This window comes from Neocloeon triangulifer, unplaced genomic scaffold (genome assembly GCF_031216515.1).
Source record: "Neocloeon triangulifer isolate White Clay Creek 2 clone unplaced genomic scaffold, ASM3121651v1 ptg000022l, whole genome shotgun sequence".
Classification (NCBI taxonomy): domain Eukaryota; kingdom Metazoa; phylum Arthropoda; class Insecta; order Ephemeroptera; family Baetidae; genus Neocloeon; species Neocloeon triangulifer.
This window is the reverse complement of record NW_026775562.1, coordinates 1721536-1740640: the sequence shown is the minus strand read 5'-3', so window position 1 is coordinate 1740640 and position 19105 is coordinate 1721536. Positions and strand designations below refer to the sequence as shown.

The following is a 19105-nucleotide window of genomic DNA, read 5'->3' as shown; positions in this document are numbered from 1 at the left end:
ATTCCAAAAATAAAGATAAAATAAGTGATTTTACAAGAATAGCTTGTTTATTTTGCATTAAACAATCATTAAGTTTTTTTTTCCAATTTGTGATGTATCATTTAATTACAAACTAAAATAATTGTAAAAATCAACACCCCACAAAGTAAATAAATACATTTGTGAAGATAACAGTTCAATAGATTGTTAGACATAAACAAATGACTCGGCTAAAAGTGCAAAAATTAAATAGCAATATTTTAAGAATTTAAATTTAATAGTGAATTAAATATTTAAATTAAAGTGTCACATAAGTATTATTGTTTGAAAAGCTTGGACGGTGTGATCTCAGCTTAGCCTCATGTCATCAAAATCCTGCGCAATCCTCTCTTGCAGGCTCCTGAAGTAATGGAATTTGAAGTTAATATTCCAGGCCTAGAGTGCTAATTGCATGCAATTGCAAGGTGCTGATTAATAGTCCACATATGCGTCACTGAAAATCATACAAAAACAATGACTTAAATCATGCAAAACAAAAAGAAAATAAATGAAAGTGCAGAGTGTAAAACCACAGTCAACCAAGGTGTTCAAAATTGTGTTGTAAAATATTATGAATTTTCACCTTGATTTCTTATTATCTGGTTCACTTTAACGAGCTACAAATAAAAGGCAATGCACTGAGTTAGTCGATTAATCACACTATTTAATTTACCTGGTATTGTACGGCGGTGAGGCGTTTGAAGATCTACCCCTAGGCCTGCTGGGTGTAGGCTGCCTCTGACGAGACAAAAATGAGGCCGACGTGGAGCCCATGTTGGCAAGACGCTGCTCGGCAGCTTGACGGTTCATTTGCACTGTCTGTTTTAAAATTTTTGATAAATAATTTTGGATTAAATTTAAGTGGCTTACAAATTTATTAAAAGCAGTTAGCATCAGTTTTTCCTCCATTTCACGGATGCCTCTGCTCTTCTCAAACTCTTTCTGTAATTGAGAATTTTATTTTGGAGTTAAAATATGTGATTATTGTTGCAAAAAAATTCACCTCCATGTTGACAATGATCCTCTCTTTTTCTTGAATTTGATTCCTTAACTCTTCAACCTCAGCACTGGCGTCTTGTTTGGGGTCAAGCGTAATTATCACACTCTTTGCTTTTTCAATGCACCTCTGGTATTTCTCATCCCTTGCTTGCATTTCTGCATCCTTCCTTGTTAGAGCATCTTGAAGGAAGGTAATCTTTTGTTCTACAAGACAATCCACAATCCATGGTTAATATAAAAATTTTTAAATCACGCCATTTGTCATTACTCAAGTCAGCAATTTGGGTTTCCTTTGTCTCCAGTTGGCTGGACTTTTGCTCTTTGTCGGCAGAGAGTTGCTGCACCTGGGATTGAAGTTGCGCCACCTGACTCTTGATGCTGATGGCCAACGTGGACTCTTGCTGGCTTGAGCCTACAAGACGTTCCTGCGTCTCTGCAACTTGGTTTTCTAGCTCCAAAATTCGCTGGTTAGCTCTCCTAAATTATGAATTAGTATGACATTTGACAGCCAAATAAACAACCCCTCTTTGTAAAATACCTGTTCTCGGCTTGTTCAAGGGACATCCTCTGCGTCAGATCTTCCACCTGTGTTTGCAGAACCGCAAATTCTTCGTCCCCGGTACCTTTAATCTTCAGCAACTTATTTTCATGCTCCAACCGAATAATTTTTTCCCTGTTAAATTTATTTAAAATGAACCATTTTCATATAATTTTATAATATATTACTTCAACTCTTGCAAATTCAAGTCGAGTTCTTCTGGCCCGCTCGATACATTGCGAGCGGTCACCAGGCCACCTGGACTTTCCCCGTCTTTCCTTGTCTGGATTTGGTTAAACTTCATTTCTTCCATGTTTTCCTTCAAGTCGTCCAATACAGTCACCAGTCTCTAGAAATTTGTGACAACGATCAGCACATTTAAATAAAAAAACTGATTAAGCAGCAATAAAATTTGCAAGCACAGGAGAACATAGCTACAGAGTGTTGAAATACCTGCTTTTGATCTCTCAACCACTTTAAAGGTGCATGAAAGGTTAAAAAATAAGTCTTATATACTTTTTGTTAAATGTGCAGATTGAAAAACAAGGAGTGTTATACATCTACTAGCTTTGACACCCGGTTTTTAAACAGCCTCATCGGAAAAGAATTTCTTACCTCTTTTTCCACTGTAACTGCCTGAAGTTTTTCTTGCAACTTCCTGTTTTCAAATTCGACTTTATCCGCTCGCTTAGTCTCATCTCCCAATTTCTGGTGCAACTCTCCCACTTGCTTTTTATACATTTCAACTTGAGGTTTCCAAGTGCCAGACTTCTTCAACTCCTAAAGTAAAATAAAGTAAAATTGAACCAGAACCTAAACCAGAGAAGGTAAACCTCTTCTAACTCCATAGTTGTCTGCATGTATTCAATATTCTTATCCTCGAGCAACTTCAGCTGTCTCCTCAAATCACTAAACTCCTCCAATTTCTTTTTATACGTCTCTATGGCTGCCTCGTACTTTGCTGCCTGGTCTGCTGCTTCTCGAGCCACATCCAGTTCGTCCTTCAGCAGACGAGCTTCATCAGCAGCTTGTTGCAATTCAACGAGACGAGTTTTTGTATCCAAATTTTCTTTTTCTACCAGTTTCACCTTAGCCCGATAATCGTCCCTTGCTGGAAAAGAATTCAAATGAACCAAAGCGCCTCTTTTAATGATATTTTAAGCAATACCCGTTTCTGCTTTAAAAACTTCTTCTTTTAATTGCTCCACTTGTTTTTTGAGGTCTTTCATTCTCTGGCTGCCTCCTGCATCTTCTAGACCCTCAAAATCCTTCATTTTTTCTGCCAACCGCTTATTTTCCAAAGCAAGGAATGCTTTTTCCTCCTGATGAAAATTGTTAAAATCTCTTCCTAATGTTTTGTTTTAATACCAAACCTGCAAAATTGTTGCCTGCTGATCTAGTTCGTGGCATCTTTGGGCCATCTGGTCTTTCAGGGCAGTGACTGCCCTCACTTCCTCCTGAAGATGCGAAATGTGTGACGTAACAAAACTGTCACCTGGCGCTGTCACGGAAATTGGTGATTCCAGAGTGGCGCCAGACACAGAATTCAGTTCCTGCAGACAACTCTCTAGGTCCTGAATTGCCTGCATTATGACCCTTTGAACGTCAACTTCCAAGGACATAATTCTGCTGATGTATTCTGCAACGGACAAAAAATTTAATCTGCATCAAATGTTATTTAGTTACAATTACCTTTCTTGTTATTGCATTGGACAGCACATCCTAGTACTAATATAAGAAGCTGGGTGAGATGTTCCGCATCACAATGCTCTCCAATTTTGTTTATGTTTGGCTCCTCAAAGGACGAGAGTTGGTAGCCTAAGCATTCTTGATAATAATCCATCAACCTCGTTAGCAACTTCTTTAAGTTGCTCACCTGAGGGTTTTAAATATTTTTAATTTATTTTTTGTGCATAGACTACATAAAAAATAAATAATATAATTGAGCATTGTATTTTTACAACAAAAAAGGGTCAAGTAAGTTTAAATTAAATTACCTTCAAACGCCAGTTTTGTGATGCATTTGTATTTATGGAAGACATCCAAGTAGTGGAAAACCATTCGGGATCACTACAAGTTACATAAATTAGATTAATAAATTTATACTGTAATATCTACTTATTATAAAACTACAAATCTGTATGTACATAAATTACTGTAATTTCAGTTATTAAAATTAATTCATTTTAGCACATAATTACAAATTAGCGACATGGAAGTGACAAGAGAGCGAAGAGAGAGAGATAAGTTTTTGTCTTGCATGCTCAAAACTTACATTTCATTCAAAACTTTGGCCATCACGACTCCATCACTAAGATCTTGCAATGTGAGTGTCCCATTGCACTCGGTTATCTCGAATGTCTGCAGCTGAAAATTCCAATATTTTTTTTAGCATGAAGAATGGAGCTAACGTAATGAAAATAATTAGGGCGCAACGATGTGCTGCTTTAAGGAGAAAAATATGATGACAAAACTTGCCCATTTGAAGAGGCTTTTGACCTGCACGGTCTCCTCGGAGGCCTTCTTTTCCATCTCCTCTAACTTTTCCAGAGTTTTTATAGGGACAAATGAATCGTAGAATGAATGCAAATCACTGCATTCTCTTTACACTGGGCGAGTTCTTGGGGAAAAATTAGATAAAAAACATCAGCTGCTCATGTTTTGACTTTTGTTGGTTACGGTTAATTGCTCAATTAATTTGAAAACCGGTTAATATAATTTTATTTTAGAGTTTATTAGATGTTTATCTTAAGCTATTTAGAATTTTATCTATCAAATATTGTGCTTGAGTTTGCTTTTAGAAGTTGCTGTTTAATTTTTTTCAGACTTAGTGGCGAAAATGTTTGAAAATTGGCACTTTAAAATATTAAACCGGTTTAAAAATAAGATTAACCGAAAACTGCAAGCGTGAATGAACCTGCATTTAGCGCCACCCAGGAAGTTTTCTCCGCACATTTCCCCTCCCTCTCTTTGAACTTTCCCGCAGCAAAAGAGAAGGGGCTCGGCGAGGGCAGAGGCCCCCCACCCACCTCCATTTAATTTACACACACGTTCACCGATCGCTCGCTCGCTCGCACTTCGAGGGCCAAAATTTCAATAAAATCTCACCGCTGAGGTTCGGAATTTGGCCATTCGTCAGTGAGGGTCACGACTCGGGTCCTTGTGCGACATGAAATTGACCACCTGAGCGCGGATTCGGCCAGAGCAGACGAAAACTCGACGCCCAGCGAAAGGGTCTCCGGTCTAATTTTTGATTGTACCAGGTGTGTATTATGGCCGCAATTTAAATCCAGCAAAATTTAATTAATCATAAGAGACGACTTTGGGACTATCTCTCTCTATTAGACAGGGAACTTTCTTTTGTGCCGACGGATCGTCCCCTCTGGAAAGCCCGGGACAAACGTGAAATTTTGGAAAGCGAAACAGCTGATTGAACTTCATGTGACCCACTTTCCGATTTTGTATTTCTGAGCAAATTTTCAAAGGATATTAGTTTTTGCATTTTCAGGCCGATAGAAATTTCCAACTTAAGTTTCATTAGAAAATTTTGGATTGGCTTTCCGCCAATTTTTTTTTTTAATTTGCTCACTTTCAGATGTTTACAAAAAATTAATTTTCAAATAAATTTTTAATAGTTCAATGACTTGTTTATCTAATTAAGCTACCAATAAGCAGGTTGTAAATTTTGTATGATTGTGGTAAAACCTTTTTTTTAGATAAATTAATAATTCATTATGTTTAATGCGAAACCATGCATATGGGTATGGGACAAAAACGTCAAAAATCCAAAAAATTTAGCTTAACTGAAACTATTGATTTATTGAATCATGTTCAATCAATTTAAATTTTATCAAATTTAATTTTATGATTATAATACGACCCTTGAATTGTGAAAAAATATTTCCACAATATGGCAGCTGCTTAATTACGTAGCAGCTGCAGTCAAAACAATATACTCATTTCCTCTTGTTTTGGTTTGTGTGGTTGTTCAATGACAGTCCAAAAATTCTGAGTGTCTTCCTCCACGAATAATTAAAAATTTAGCATGCCGACTAATAAAAAAAAAATAATAACTCCGTCATATTTAAATCAGCTTACAAAGCTAAAATGAACATAGAAAATACTAAAAAATATTGTCTAATTTTTATCAAAAAAAGGAGGTCAAAGATTCAAGTCCAATGGGTGAATCACTTGCAGAAATTCCAAAGTTTAGTAAACAAAACGTCTCTTTCGCATGTGACGCGAGGTACATTTACATAGTTAATTAACCCGTACTTTGTCCCTCGGGTCCAAAGGGCGCCTCGTAGTAAAAACGCTGGCTTTCGTTATCTCCGGCGGGAGTGGAGGAGTATTTGTTTGCTTAATCGCATTGGAAACAGGATTCGACTCGGTCGTACTTTGCCCACCTCGAGTGTTTATAATAATATCATATGCGCCGGCGAATATTTTGCAAACTCCGCCAATTTTTTGCTGACGGATGCACTTTTGCAACAACTGGTCTTTGAACCGTCCGACTCATTCATTCGGTTCTTTAAATAGAATCAAAAATTTTTTATAAAGAGGAAACTGACAATCTTTATTTAAAATATATAATTTAATTTCTATCAAAATATTTTAGCCATAAATCATAACCTATTCAAAGGTCGTTTCTACCTTGAGAAGTGACCCAAAACCGAAATTAATTTTGTCGTTTTCCTTGAGTAATTATGCAGCCTTCAGCATTATTTTAATTATGCAGCCTTCAGCATTATTTCTTCAATAATTATTTTGGAAGAATTTCTTGTACCTTGAACGACGGAAATCGATTACGTTCTATTTCAGAACTGTTACGTCTTTACATACACAACTTTCCTGCGGCTTCCATAACGACGCAGTAACCGCCGTATACATTTCACCAATTTTATTTATATAAATTTTTATTTGAGCGCTGGTTACTTTTGTATCCAGAGCTTTTAATTTTTATTGCTCAACATTCGCGCTCCGTTCGTGATTTAGGCAACTTTTCGTGGCCCTGGCTGCCAAGCTGCTGGCGTCAGTTGAAGGCACTCAAAAAGTTGGTCACCCGAACCAGCCACTTGTTTCTTACAGTGAGAGCTGCGCTAGCCATCTCATTCCACGCGCTATCGCAGATGAAATTAAGTTCATCGACGGAGGCTTGGCACAATTTATTTATTTGCCTTCTCGTGAATCACTTGCGACCAGTTACGGTCAAAAGCAGCTGGAGAATTTTTGTTTGAAAGAAGGATTTTTTTTTAATTTAGAAAAAAAATTTGATTGAACAAAATTAAGTAAAAAAGATTTATTAACAATTTTTTTCTATTAGAGATAATTTCTGTTTGTGCGTCAGCAATGGAATTTTTTCTGTTTTATTTTTTTTAATTTTGAAATAAAAATTATTATGCCATATTATTAAATAAAACCTCTTGGTTAGACCCTTTCAATACTGAATCAACTTTCACGCCTTGCCAAGTCCGAAAACACTCCCGGCAATTAGCGATGCCAAGTCTGTCTAAATTTAAGTTCAAATACAAATGTCAAAGTGGCACCTGAATTCATTGACTCGAATAGTTAAATAATTATTACCCAACTCCAGATTGCCACAATATTCTCCTCAAGGAGGGTATCAATTGCTTGATGCTTGACACGTCCGTCCGCCGAGCGCCTTTGGCCGACCTTGCCAGCGTTTGTTGCTCGCAAATCAATGCCGTGAACCGCGGCTAATTATTTCACACAAGAAATTTTCTCAAGTTTCCTAATGGAACTGTTGAATCACCGTTAGCTCAATGATTATTTATGCTTTCCAAAAAGGACAATAGAGATATTTTAGTCTTGAAGTATTTTAATGCGATCAAAACAAGTCATTTTTGCTGAAAATTAGATTTCAACTCAATTTGAACTCTTAAAATAAATCAAATAATTAATAAATGCAAAAAAAAAATACATTTTTTCTTTATAAAATTATCTGTACGAAGATTTTGCTTTTTTTAATATAAAAATTATTTGGAAGTTGAATTATTTTTTATTTTCATTTATTTATTTCTTAAGAAAGAATTGCGTATTAAATTTTTTCGTGATAAGCAATTTGAGATTTGTGCGCCTCTGGGAAATCCGACTACAATGTCAGTATTACAATCTCAGTAAAATCTGCGCCAATCTGCGCGCAAAATATTATGTGACCCAAATTGCGAAGGTTAAAACATTCGAGGTTTCACCTCTTCAAGTGCCCCCCTCAAAGATAAATAACACTGTCCCACCTGCGTCAAACGCACACAGAAGACGAGCACGCGTAAAAAAATATATTAATTAATAATTTGATATGTTTGCGTTTTCTATAACATGCGAGATAAGCGGAACGTACCCTGAAATAGTTTCGAATTGATAAAATGTTATCAGATCGTTGATGAGCGAGCGTGTGTCTGTCCGTCCATCGTTTGGCGGCCTTTGTGTACGGAGAAGTATGGAAGATTTATCTGGCATAGCCTCTTTTATCTGAAGGAGACTAAACAAATCTTTGTAATAGCGTAAAATCCAGCCCCGAACATCGCACATTGGTCTCATGTGACATCACAATATGCGTCACAATCTGTAATGTCAATTCTAAATGTGGTTTTCATTGGTTCGTTAATTATCAATTAAATTTACTGCAATTGATAAAAAAAAAATATAAATTTAATGCTCAAGTCATTCTCAATCGTTGTAATCTGGTTGTTATTAAAATATTTTAATTTTTTTAACCATCAGAAAAATGGGAATTAAAAATATTTGTATTGAAAGTTTTCCCAATTATTTTAATTTTTTGGTTGGTGAATCAACAAAATAGCTCACAATACCGAAATCTGCATTGTTTGAAATAAATATTGTGGGTCAGATCAATATCAAAAACTTTTGAGAAGCAAAAATTGCTAATAATTTGAAGGTTTGATTTATTGTAATTAAGTTTTTAATTTAACTTTAAAAATTTAAACAAAACAATTATCAAATTTGATATCAATTAAATTTTCCATGGAGCTTGTTTACAATTACCTAAAAATCCATTTCAACAAAAACAATATTTTATATTTTGCTTCATCATGAAGGAAGAGGCGAGTCTAGTGTGTCTTGTGGCGTGGCAGGATGACTCTGCACCGTGCACTTTGTGAATGAGGAAAACGCGACCCTTGAAGCCTTGAGGCTCCATCAGCAGCGCTCGCAAAAGCGTTGTTTTTTCTTCACGTGCATTGATCGCGCAATTGCAGTGTAATTACAACCTACGCCGTGATCCGCTGCGCAATAACTGTTGCATTTTTAAGTACGAACTTTTTCATAATTCAACTCATCCATTACGTGCATCACTTGCATAAATTCCTTCTGAAATTGTGGAAATCACAAAAGTCTAAAGGCTGAAAAATTTTATTTACTCGTCCGTAATTAAGATATCTGTTGATCAATTAAATTTTAAAATTTTGAAAATTTTAGCTAATTTTGTGCATGTGATACTAATAGTAACTTTCACTTTTATTTGAAATAAATTTTTTCTGCTGTTCTGATTGCAGGGCACGGCTAGAGGATGGCAGAAGCCCACTCGGCTGTTGCCTTCTCGTTCGCGGTGACCCACGAGGGGTTGGATGTCAACTTCGACAGAGAAGTCCTGCACTTGGTGTGGCAGTCGGGAATTCGATCGTGGAAGAAACGGATCGCCAGATTCAAGGTGAAAAACTTGGATTTATTTATTTGATACCATTTTATGCAAAATGAAGGTCCCATTGTTTGGTTCATCAACCTCTATTCAACCTCTAGTATTTTTTTTTTTAGCAAGTTTGATACGTAATAGCAAAATATTGCCAGTCATAATATAGAATAAGACCCTTTTTTTTGCCAACAAGCGTCACTTGAAAATGCTAGTCAGTCTCTACGATGTTCTCGACGTGGTCGTTTCTATATTCCGCTGTTGTCTCCGCTACCACTTTTTACCAGGTTCAATTTTTATTCCAAAATATAGTATTTTTTGTTTATTTCGATGTTAAGCATTAAGTTCTTCTAAAAATTACTCTCATATTACTAAGCTCAAGAGTGAGCCTCAGGATAATTGTTGCGGCGCCAAATCGCAAAGTCCAGGTGGTACTTGACTAATCAGATGGACCTCTTGACCAATAATATCATAGATCATACAATCACATAGACAAATAATAAAAAGTAAAGAATCTATAAAATGCAAGTCAGTCTCTAAGATGCTCTCGACATGGGCGTTTCTATATTCCGCAGTTGTCTCATTTTTTACTTTTCTCCAGGTCTTCATTCAATAAACACAATTCCAAAAGTAAAACTAACAATAAGTTATATTTTCAATTTTTAGAACAATGTCCACTGCGGAGTGTATCCAGCCTCCCTGCAGAGTTTATGGGCCACGGTTGGTGCCCTTGCGGCCATGCACTTCAGCGGAAAGGTCGCTGTTCCTTATGATATTGTTGAACGCCTGCTCCAATACCTCCCAGGGTAATATTGTACTTTCAAAAACTGATACTGATTAGGAATAAATTTTAAATTTTGTGCAGGAGGACAAATGCATGGCAAGTTGTGGCGTGCAGCGTTACAGGCCTTGGAGTTTGGCTCAGTTGCACCTACACCCTGAGATACACCCTGAAAATGCTCTTCATGTACCAGGGTAAATTTTCAATTTAAAACCCTTCGCTTGTGTTACAAGTGTATTTTATTCTGTAGGTTGGATGTACGAGAATCGTGGCCCAGGCAGCAAAGTTTCGAAGGCCACCATGTTGTGGTTGGCCGCAGTCAAGGTGCTCACCATGGGCAGGAAGCCCATGCTCTACAGCTACCAGGGCTCTCTGCCCAGGCTGCCTTTGCCCACAGTTAAGGAAACCATGGACCGAGTAATAAAATTATTAATTTTTCCTTTTGCCTCAAGTCTAAATACTGATATTGCAGTACTTGCTCTCTGTCCGTCCCCTCGTGGACGATACGCAATTCCAACGCATGGAGCGTCTGGCTGAGGAGTTCCAAAAGGGCATTGGCAAAAAGTTGCAGCGCTACTTGGTGCTTAAATCCTGGTGGTCCAGCAACTATGTCAGCGATTGGTGGGAGGAGTACGTTTATCTCAGGGGCCGCTCTGGATTGATGGTCAACTCAAACTTTTACGGAATCGACGCCATCATGCTGCACCAGACAAAAATTCAGGCTGCAAGAGCAGCTGTCATCATTCACGCTTGTCTGCTCTACCGCAGACTCATTGAGAGACAGGAGCTGGAGCCGGTGAGATAAATCGGATAAATATTTGAATTTTTTTATCTTAAAATGCATTCGAACAAAATTTCAGATTCTGGTGCAGAATTTGGTGCCTCTCTGCTCGTGGCAGTACGAAAGAGTGTTTAACACAACAAGACTGCCTGGAATTGAGACTGACAGAATTAACCATCTGAGCGACTCAACACACATTGCCGTCTTCAACAAAGGCCGCTACTACAGGGTACCCATTTACTGGAAGGGCAGGATCCTCAAACCTTGTGAAATTGAAATGTGAGTATCGATGCTGTTTTATATAATCTCGTATCTTAAAGACAAAATTTTGCAGCCAAATGCAGAAGATCCTGGATGACCCCAGTGAGCCAGCCAAGGGTGAAATGCACCTAGCAGCTCTAACTGCCGGCCAGCGCAAAGACTGGGCTCTGGCTCGTCACAACTTCTTCGGCAAGGGCATCAACCGCACCTCATTGGATGTAATTGAAAAGGCAGCTTTTGTCGTCTGTCTTGATGACATTGAGTACAACTTTGATCCCGTAAGTTAGAATATCTACTAATTTTGCCTTCATTATTAAATTCTTTTGTATTTTATTAATTTCTAGCCATTTTCGAAAAAGGTACTCGCACTTGAGCAGTAAACTGATTAAAAATGAGTAAAACGTTTCCGAATTAAATCACTCTTCGTTTCACTTTTCAGCACTGTTTGTTCAGTTAATTGAGTTATTTGTTATTTCTCTTCCTCTTCAACAAAACTTTTGTAAACATATTTTTTATTTCAATTTAATGTTGAACGTTATTATAAATGATTTACTTTTTACTGGCTTGGTACCTGATTTTTACTTTTCTTCAACTATTTTCAGATATGTGTTTTTATTGTTGTCATCTTCTTTTAAGAAAACTCTTGAATGATCATAATAATTTACAGAATGACCCTGACAAACTTGATCAATATGGCCGAACTCTACTGCACGGCAAAGGTTACGACCGCTGGTTTGATAAGTCTTTCACCCTTTGCATTGGCACAAACGGAAGGGTATGTTTTTGTCTGAAATTACTTGAAGTAAATAGCAACCCTTAATTCCGCATTTCAGGTTGGCTTCAATTCAGAGCACTCGTGGTGAGTTATAAAATATGCTGATTTATTTTAGATCTTGATAATCAGATCACACTTTGACATTTCGTACACAAACCGTTTATACATCTTTTGAGTGGGCCTATTTTAAAAGCAAGGAGATCAAAATCAGCCTGCAGATTAATCTGGCCGAATTTTGGATTTTTTTTTTATTCAACATGTATTTAAGTACCTCCGTCATTTTCAAAAATTTAGGGCCGACGCAGCAGTTATGTCGCACCTGTGGGAATTTGTGCTGAGCGAGGAGGTCGAAAATATGTGGTAGGAAAAAGTGCCAACTGAAGCTCTTCAAACTATCTCTCTGTGTACATTTTCTACAGTTTTTCCTCAACATCTATTTTTATTTTTCTTACGCCTTTAAATTATTTCGCAATTGTTTTTCACCCTTGGTTTTGGCACTCACCAATCAATCGGTCATACACACTTTTTATTATTTATTAAAATATGGTATCAAGTGGCGCTGGTTTACCTCTCTTAAATATCTATGTGATCTTGAATTATAAAAACATGAATTATTTGCAACCACTGCCCCAAACCCTTTGCACTAATGGTGTTATATTGGTGCCAGGGCTGACGCCCCAGTCTTGGGCCACATGTGGGAGTTCGCCCTTGGAGAGGAGCTCACCATTGGGTAATCCTCACACTTCCCTGCTTTTGACTGATGCAATTTTTGGGAATTCACTTAAATTAAAATCTGATGCAATTTAAAAGCCAGTCTGCCCTTTCGGCATTTGCATGCTTTTGAAAAACGCTGCAAAGCCAATCAGATCAATGAATGTCCTGGTCACAAATTCTGAGATTTGGACGTTTCCATGATAGTTTTGCGGCCGCTGCAATTAAAAGTTTGATTTTGGGGGTTTTGGCATGAACTTTTAATATAGTTGAAAGTTAGAAACCAAAGTGCCCCCTGATAATATAGAAGAGATTTATCTGTTTCAATGTCCCCTGTTTTAATTTTTCAAAATTGCAATCAGCAAAATAATTATTTTGGATTCCTTAATTTGTGTCTCCCGAATCATGTTAACAGACCAGACTAATTCATGTGTTTTCTATGGGAAAATTTTTTAGAGTAAATTGGTGAGTCAAACAAAAGATCTTATATCTTATTTCATTTTATTTCCACCACCCTGTGCTTGGGCTCTTTATCTTTTGGTGTTCCTTGGTAGTAAATTTGCTTGCAATTATAACTTCTTATGCTTTTGCTTCACTTGTTTTGTTATGTTCTTCATATTTTTTAACAAATTTTTTTTATAGACCAATGAAATGACAATAAAAAAATTAACTTGTCAATTTTTAATTACAAACAATATTAATCATTTACAAAAAGTTTTTTATACACTGTTGTTTAATAAATATTTGTAAAGCCTTTTGGATAATTAATTCAATTCATTTTGAAATATGATTAAAACTTGCATGTCATTTTGAATGGATCTTAACAACACTAAAACTTCTGTAAAACCAGTCGTAACGCACGGATCCGTTGCTAGGTATGACGAGATCGGACACACGGTTGGAACTCCGGAGTTCGAACCTCCCGCACCAACGAGGCTGCAGTGGGATATGCCAGCTCCTGCCCTTAAGGAGATCGAAGGCGCCTACATTGCTGCGCAGGACCTGCTCAGTGACGTTGACCTCAGAATTTACGTTCACGACCATTACGGAAAGGGATTCATGAAGAAGTGCAGGGTCAGCCCTGACGCTTTCATCCAAATGGCCCTTCAACTTGCTTACTTCCGAGTAGGTTTCTTAACCTTTTGGCATCTTCATGAATTCTGATTTGTTTTCTTGGCAGGATGCTGGAAAGTTCAGCCTGACCTATGAAGCCTCAATGACTCGTCTCTTCCGTGAAGGCCGCACAGAGACAGTCCGTCCATGCACTATTGAAAGCTCTGCCTGGGTCAAGTCGATGATCGAAGGCAACGCCTCAGTATGAAAAATGCCAAACTTATCAAATCTTCTCCTGTATAACTCTATGTCATATTTTACAGAAAGAGGAAAATATCAAGCTGCTACTGACAGCTTGTCAGAGGCATCAAAAGGGCTATCAAGACGCCATGTGTGGCAAGGGAATTGACAGGCACTTGTTCTGCTTGTACGTCGTTTCGAAGTACCTTGAAGTTGATTCACCCTTCTTGAAGGTGGAGATTTTAACTTTTTAAATGTGTTTTTTAATTTGTAATATTAATGAATATTAATGCAGGAGGTGCTTTCTGAGCCTTGGAGACTATCTACCTCGCAGACGCCGCACGGCCAAACCTCTCGGCTCGACCTGAAAAAGCACCCCAAGTGTATCAGCGCTGGAGGAGGCTTTGGACCCGTGGCCGATGATGGCTATGGAGTCTCGTACATCATTGCTGGAGAAGATCTCATCTTCTTCCACATATCTAGCAAGAAGAGCTCACATGAAACTGTTAGTGCAAAACCCTTTTTACAAAATTTTATAGTACTTATTTGGTTTTGTTTTAGGATTCGAGCAGATTTGCCAAGCAGATTGAGCGCTCGTTGGCTGATATCAGGGACCTGTTTGAGAAAAAATGAAGAGACGTTTGCTGTGAACGATGACCTGGTCATATTTTGGTTTTCATCTTTTTGTATCCCGTTTAGTCGGAGGAAATATTTACCAGCAGGAAAGCAATGGAAAGTCTTTGGATGGCATGTCTTCATAGACGGTTTTAATGCAGATTATTTGTTTAAGCTCATTTCTATTAGAGTACGAAGCGTTTTGTGAGATTTTACCTTCTGAACTTTTGACGCAGTTGTTTTTTCTTTCTAGTTGCTGTATTGCAAAGTTTAAAGTGTAAAAATAATATTAATAATTTACTCGCCTAACTGTAAGACCAAAAGTAATAACTTTCTATTAAGTTTTACGATTTACTCTCAGTATGTTCACTAATCATTATTTTTGAGGTGTTGATTTGAGGCAGAACTGAACATTTGTAAATAATTAACGTGCGCAGTTAAGCATTGTTATTTCTCTTTAAATAAATCTTGTTGAAGGATTTAAAAATAAAAATTTTGTGTTTTTTCTTCCTGGGTGTTCCTGGGAAATTGTTCAAATTTTAACTAATAAAAAATTAAGTATTATTATTTTGGTTAACTCAAATTGAAATAATCACATAAACATAACAAGCACAAACTTATTTTTCTTTTATAAAACTGTGAATTCTGATATGAAGAGAAATCGCGCCGGTGCCGCTGATATCTGCGGATATTGCACAGAAAAGCATTATTTTTCCTTATTTGACACTTGCTGGCGCTCTAGTGGCCAATAATAGAACTAATTTTTGTTTCCCCCTCTCCTTGTTGATATATAAACAAACCTAAGCCGGCCTTCTCTGGGCTTTTTGATCTTAAATTTTCCGGGATTTCCACATATTTTTGGGCAAAATAATCTCAAAAAACCTGCTTCCAACATGCCCGTTTTGTCAGAGCTTAGTCCAGACACCTCACTTCTCACCCCAGACTTTGAGGGCTACAAATTGTCCCTGGACAAAGTGCCCATTTTCAAGCATGAGATTTCTGGAGGAGGTAGAAATTGTTCATTTTTCCTATTTTAACAATTTTACAAACGATATTTTAATAAATCCTCAGGTGTGAATCACCTTGAACCATCTTCTGATCAATTCTCGTTCCTGTTTGTGCGCCTCTTCGGTCTCCACAATCACTTGCATGGCGATCCGTGGACCAAGGGACATGTCTACTTTTTCAACGAGAACGGCGAAATCGTCAAAAATGTTTGGGACACTGATGTACGTTTGCATTGTAAACTATTTTGCGTGATATAATTGAAATTATTTTTAATTTTCTTGAACAGAAGCGTTCATTTGAGAGCAGCGTTGTTGCCACCTCGAGCTTCAATAAACCTGTCAGTGGCGACTTAAACCCTACCATTTGTCTGGACACTCCAAAGCATGCTGCAGTTATGGATGGGGCGTCTGGTGGACTCGTCAGAATCTTCACTACTGGGGACCGTAATTCAAATGAAAGCTGGCAGGTAATTTTTTTTTAAATGATAATTTTTTTATGCTTTGATTAATTAATTTAATTTTCCTAGGAAGTTGCCAGTTTTAAAATTGACGTTGTTGGTGTCCTCAAAGGCTTGGTTTCCAATCAGGAGAGCAACGAAATCCACGTTTTAATTGAGTCAGTTGTTCACTCTGAGTCTATTCCTGAGCTCAAATACCAGGATGAGGATCAGCCGAGCGAATCTGCTACCCTCATCCACTGGCTGACAGTTAATCCAACTCTAGGTTGGTTCACAAACTTATTCAATTTATCTGAAAATAAAATTTTTTTTGCAGGCAAAGGAGAGGATTGCATTGTTTCAAAAAGGAAGATTTGTGTGCATGGTGTTGTTGAATACGTAGCTTTGGAAGAGGGTGGCCAAGCTGTGTACGTGGCCAGTCACAAGGAGGCATTCTTCACCTATGATTCAAACAGGCCCTGCACACCTCCAATCGAAAGAGCTCTCAGTAAGAATAAATCAATTTAATCGGAGGCTTATTATAAAAGAACTAAAATTTCAGGAGAACCAATTAACTACACATGGGACCAGACTGAAAACGAGGTTTTCGTAACCTTCAGCATTCACTCGGCCATTGACAAGAAATGTCTAGACGTTGAAATTGACGAGGAGGAAAGAAAACTGAAAATCACCATCAAGGGACCTGAGCATTCCAAAGTGGTCATCGATGGAGTGCTTGCTCAGGGCATTACCAAAGACTTTGAAGTTTCTGTTGTGGACGGCCGGTAATTACAATTCATTCAATTTATTTAGTCAATTTCTCATATAATTGAATACAGAGCTGAAATTCGACTGAACAAAAAAGAGGCCGATCAAACATGGGAAGAATTCATTGCAGACGACCCGCACGGTGCTAAAGCCCCTCATCCAGAAGAAATCACAAAAGCTGCTGCTGGACTTGAAAAATTCACTTCGGAAGATAAAATGGTTGCCCATTTCATTTTAATTTTTAAACCAGACGAATAAATTTTTATTTAAAATCAGGACGATGAAAACATAAACCAGGGTTTCAACGCAGGCCAGTTGGAAGAATGCGACTCGGAAGCAGTTTCGGCCAGACTTGTGCGTCTCCCTCTGACCTCCCATTCCCCGAGCCACACAGTCCTCCTCAGCGGCCATCAGTGGATTGGCGCCTGTCGTCCTCCACCACCTGGCCTTCCTGCTCTTCTCCTCAGGCACGACGTGGACGCCCTCGTCTGGCAGCCCAACGAGCCCAAAGACTCGACCTGGACTCTGTCTCACCTGTCAACCTTCCCAGGCTTTGGCTATGTGCAGGCCTCCAAAACAAGCCGCAAGTGGGTTGTTTGTCCCTCAGCCCTGGGGTGGGTGGCTGTGGTCGACAGCCAGCAGCACATCTACCTTTACCACCAGCCCCAACCTTTGCAGACGCAGCTTGTGAACAGGAAATCAGGTAAATCAATCAATCAGAAATAAATTTAAATACTTTTTTCCTAAAATTAGGAATTTGAGCTTTTTATTTGTACATTTTGGTAAGGAATGATTTATTTATAGATTTAATTTATTGTTCCAGGTCAAAAGGTCAAGACGGTGGCTAGACAGCAGGTAGTGAGTCTGCCCGACAACACAGCCAGGATTTTGGGTGTTTACCCTGAGGATGACAAGCTCTTCGTCTTGCACAAAAACTCCATTCTGGTTCTCAGCATGAATCAGAATCAAGACTGATTGGCAGAAGAATGTCTGACTGATTGATGTATAGAAGATGAAATTTCATCAATTTTTGGTATTTTTATTTTGACCTGTGCTACAGCAAATAAAAAATCATGCATGGATATAAATACTAGAAAATTATCTAATTTTTCACTCAAAATTTGTATTAAAGTTGCATTCAGTCTGCCTTTTTTATTCATAAATAATATGAATTTTTCAGTATGGTACCTGATTTTTTTATTGAAGGTTTAAAGAACCAATTTATAAAAACTTATAAAGAAGAGAAAATAAATTAAAAAATTAATTTAAATGAATCTCCATTAAACCCTTTTTTGGGGAAAAAAACAAAAGTTTTAAAATGTAGCAGAGCTCTTGCTAGTTCAATTAAGGCGCCCCTCAGCGCTGCTCTCTCATCCCTCCTTCTCTCTCACCCCCCCCCTATTCCTTTTAGCTTCAAATTAAGGGCGCATTCCGCCAGACAGACGAGGGGGGTGCGAATCGCCATGGCGACAAGTTGGAGCTTGTTTCTGAAGATGGCACAGTGGTAGGTTTATTTGGAAGCGCAGCGAAAAAAACAGTCCAACACACACACAAGGGGCGGTCGAGGCGCACACATACAAAACCGACTTTGGGACGGGGTTGTTGTATCGATTCTGCGGCAAAATAAAAGTGCAATTAGGCGCTACGTGTGTCATTAATGGTTGGCGCACGTGAGCCGGCGGCGGACGGCGAAGAGAGCAAACGTGGACGGCGCCGATGACATGACGGTGCCTGGCAGGCAAGTTGTGCTCAGGGGCGGCTCACCCTGGGGCTTTCGGATGCACGGCGGCGCCGACTCTGGACAACCCTTGCGCATTTCCAGGGTGAGTGACCTTAATTTACATGAATTAATCCAAGTGTCGGAAAAATTAAAATAATAATTTTTGTCATAAAAAATATTTTTTTTTTTCAAAACAAACAACGTCGTCGTGTTATTTTGCTTCTCATCGCGAATTCGAACAAGTTTCAGAGTTTCCTCTGCTTTTATTTATTTATCCTCAAAATTCCTGTCAAATCAATCTCGCTCGACGACACACTCGGAGCCAAAAACTTCTCATCTTTTTTTTTAATTCCGGCGGCAGTGAGTCGGATCGCGGCGATTATGCGAATAGAAAATAGTGCTCTGTGGCCCTCGTCTCTCTCGAAATGAAAAGCATGTATGATCACATCATCCGACCATCTGGTCTTTGGCGAGCGATCAAGAGACAAGCGTACGAGTGGACCAGAGCCTCTCTCTCTCTCTTGCTTATATTTATTTTTAGGATCCGCATTGCATTCTCGGTAAAGTGTCTGACTGTGCGCGCGCGACTTTGTTTTCGTCCCTCTCAATTCTGCGCCCTTCGCCGCAGCGCCGCGTGTCCGGCGCGATCAGACGCGTCCACCCCGCACTTCATTGGCAAACCTTTTCGCGACTGCGGTGTCTCATTCGAAAGGAATGAAAATTGCTGAAGTAATG

The 19105-nt window shown here is 38.4% G+C and overlaps 4 protein-coding genes across 12 annotated transcripts in view; 3 read left to right on the top strand and 1 right to left on the bottom strand.

Moving 5' to 3' along the window:
• Window positions 1-31: 31 nt before the first annotated feature.
• LOC132204876 (protein Hook homolog 3) lies at window positions 32-7932 on the bottom strand. Of its 4 annotated transcripts, none has more exons than XM_059633730.1 (16): window positions 4034-4244; window positions 3831-3922; window positions 3553-3625; window positions 3248-3431; window positions 2929-3194; window positions 2724-2877; window positions 2389-2666; window positions 2171-2335; window positions 1744-1904; window positions 1556-1690; window positions 1286-1494; window positions 1022-1221; window positions 889-960; window positions 692-837; window positions 602-635; window positions 32-379 (listed from the first exon to the last, which is right to left on the bottom strand). In XM_059633730.1, the coding sequence occupies exons 1-15, from the start codon at window positions 4085-4087 to the stop codon at window positions 623-625; spliced, it is 2202 nt and encodes a 733-aa protein (XP_059489713.1). In that variant the 5' UTR covers window positions 4088-4244; the 3' UTR covers window positions 32-379; window positions 602-622. The 4 variants fall into 4 exon arrangements, with proteins under 4 accessions (XP_059489713.1, XP_059489711.1, XP_059489709.1 ...); XM_059633728.1 differs by lacking the exon at window positions 602-635 and adding an exon at window positions 7914-7932 and having other exon boundaries at window positions 33-379; window positions 4034-4175; XM_059633726.1 differs by lacking the exon at window positions 602-635 and having other exon boundaries at window positions 33-379.
• Window positions 4580-14952, top strand: LOC132204875 (carnitine O-palmitoyltransferase 1, liver isoform). Of its 3 annotated transcripts, none has more exons than XM_059633725.1 (16): window positions 4580-4818; window positions 9088-9242; window positions 9888-10027; window positions 10087-10196; window positions 10253-10419; window positions 10475-10798; window positions 10863-11062; window positions 11118-11322; window positions 11712-11819; window positions 11878-11903; window positions 12487-12549; window positions 13406-13655; window positions 13711-13845; window positions 13907-14056; window positions 14119-14328; window positions 14385-14952. In XM_059633725.1, the coding sequence occupies exons 2-16, from the start codon at window positions 9102-9104 to the stop codon at window positions 14454-14456; spliced, it is 2301 nt and encodes a 766-aa protein (XP_059489708.1). In that variant the 5' UTR covers window positions 4580-4818; window positions 9088-9101; the 3' UTR covers window positions 14457-14952. The 3 variants fall into 3 exon arrangements, with proteins under 3 accessions (XP_059489708.1, XP_059489706.1, XP_059489707.1); XM_059633723.1 differs by lacking the exon at window positions 12487-12549 and adding an exon at window positions 12114-12179; XM_059633724.1 differs by lacking the exons at window positions 4580-4818; window positions 12487-12549 and adding exons at window positions 8822-8843; window positions 12114-12179.
• A 266-nt stretch (window positions 14953-15218) lies between these two features.
• Window positions 15219-17763, top strand: LOC132204293 (nudC domain-containing protein 1). Its single transcript, XM_059632707.1, has 9 exons — window positions 15219-15446; window positions 15510-15667; window positions 15733-15912; window positions 15973-16168; window positions 16220-16390; window positions 16445-16667; window positions 16722-16869; window positions 16927-17353; window positions 17474-17763. Exons 1-9 carry the CDS (start codon window positions 15332-15334, stop codon window positions 17623-17625), a joined length of 1770 nt encoding a protein of 589 aa, XP_059488690.1. The 5' UTR covers window positions 15219-15331; the 3' UTR covers window positions 17626-17763.
• Window positions 17764-18211: 448 nt separating this feature from the next.
• The window catches only part of LOC132204758 (uncharacterized), a 47907-nt gene continuing 47013 nt past the window's right edge, over window positions 18212-19105 (top strand). For all 4 annotated transcript variants that reach the window (XM_059633503.1, XM_059633501.1, XM_059633502.1 and 1 more), the window contains exon 1: window positions 18212-18473. In XM_059633503.1, the coding sequence (XP_059489486.1) occupies window positions 18372-18473 (102 nt within the window). In that variant the 5' untranslated portion in view covers window positions 18212-18371. The remainder of the gene's footprint in view (window positions 18474-19105) is intronic.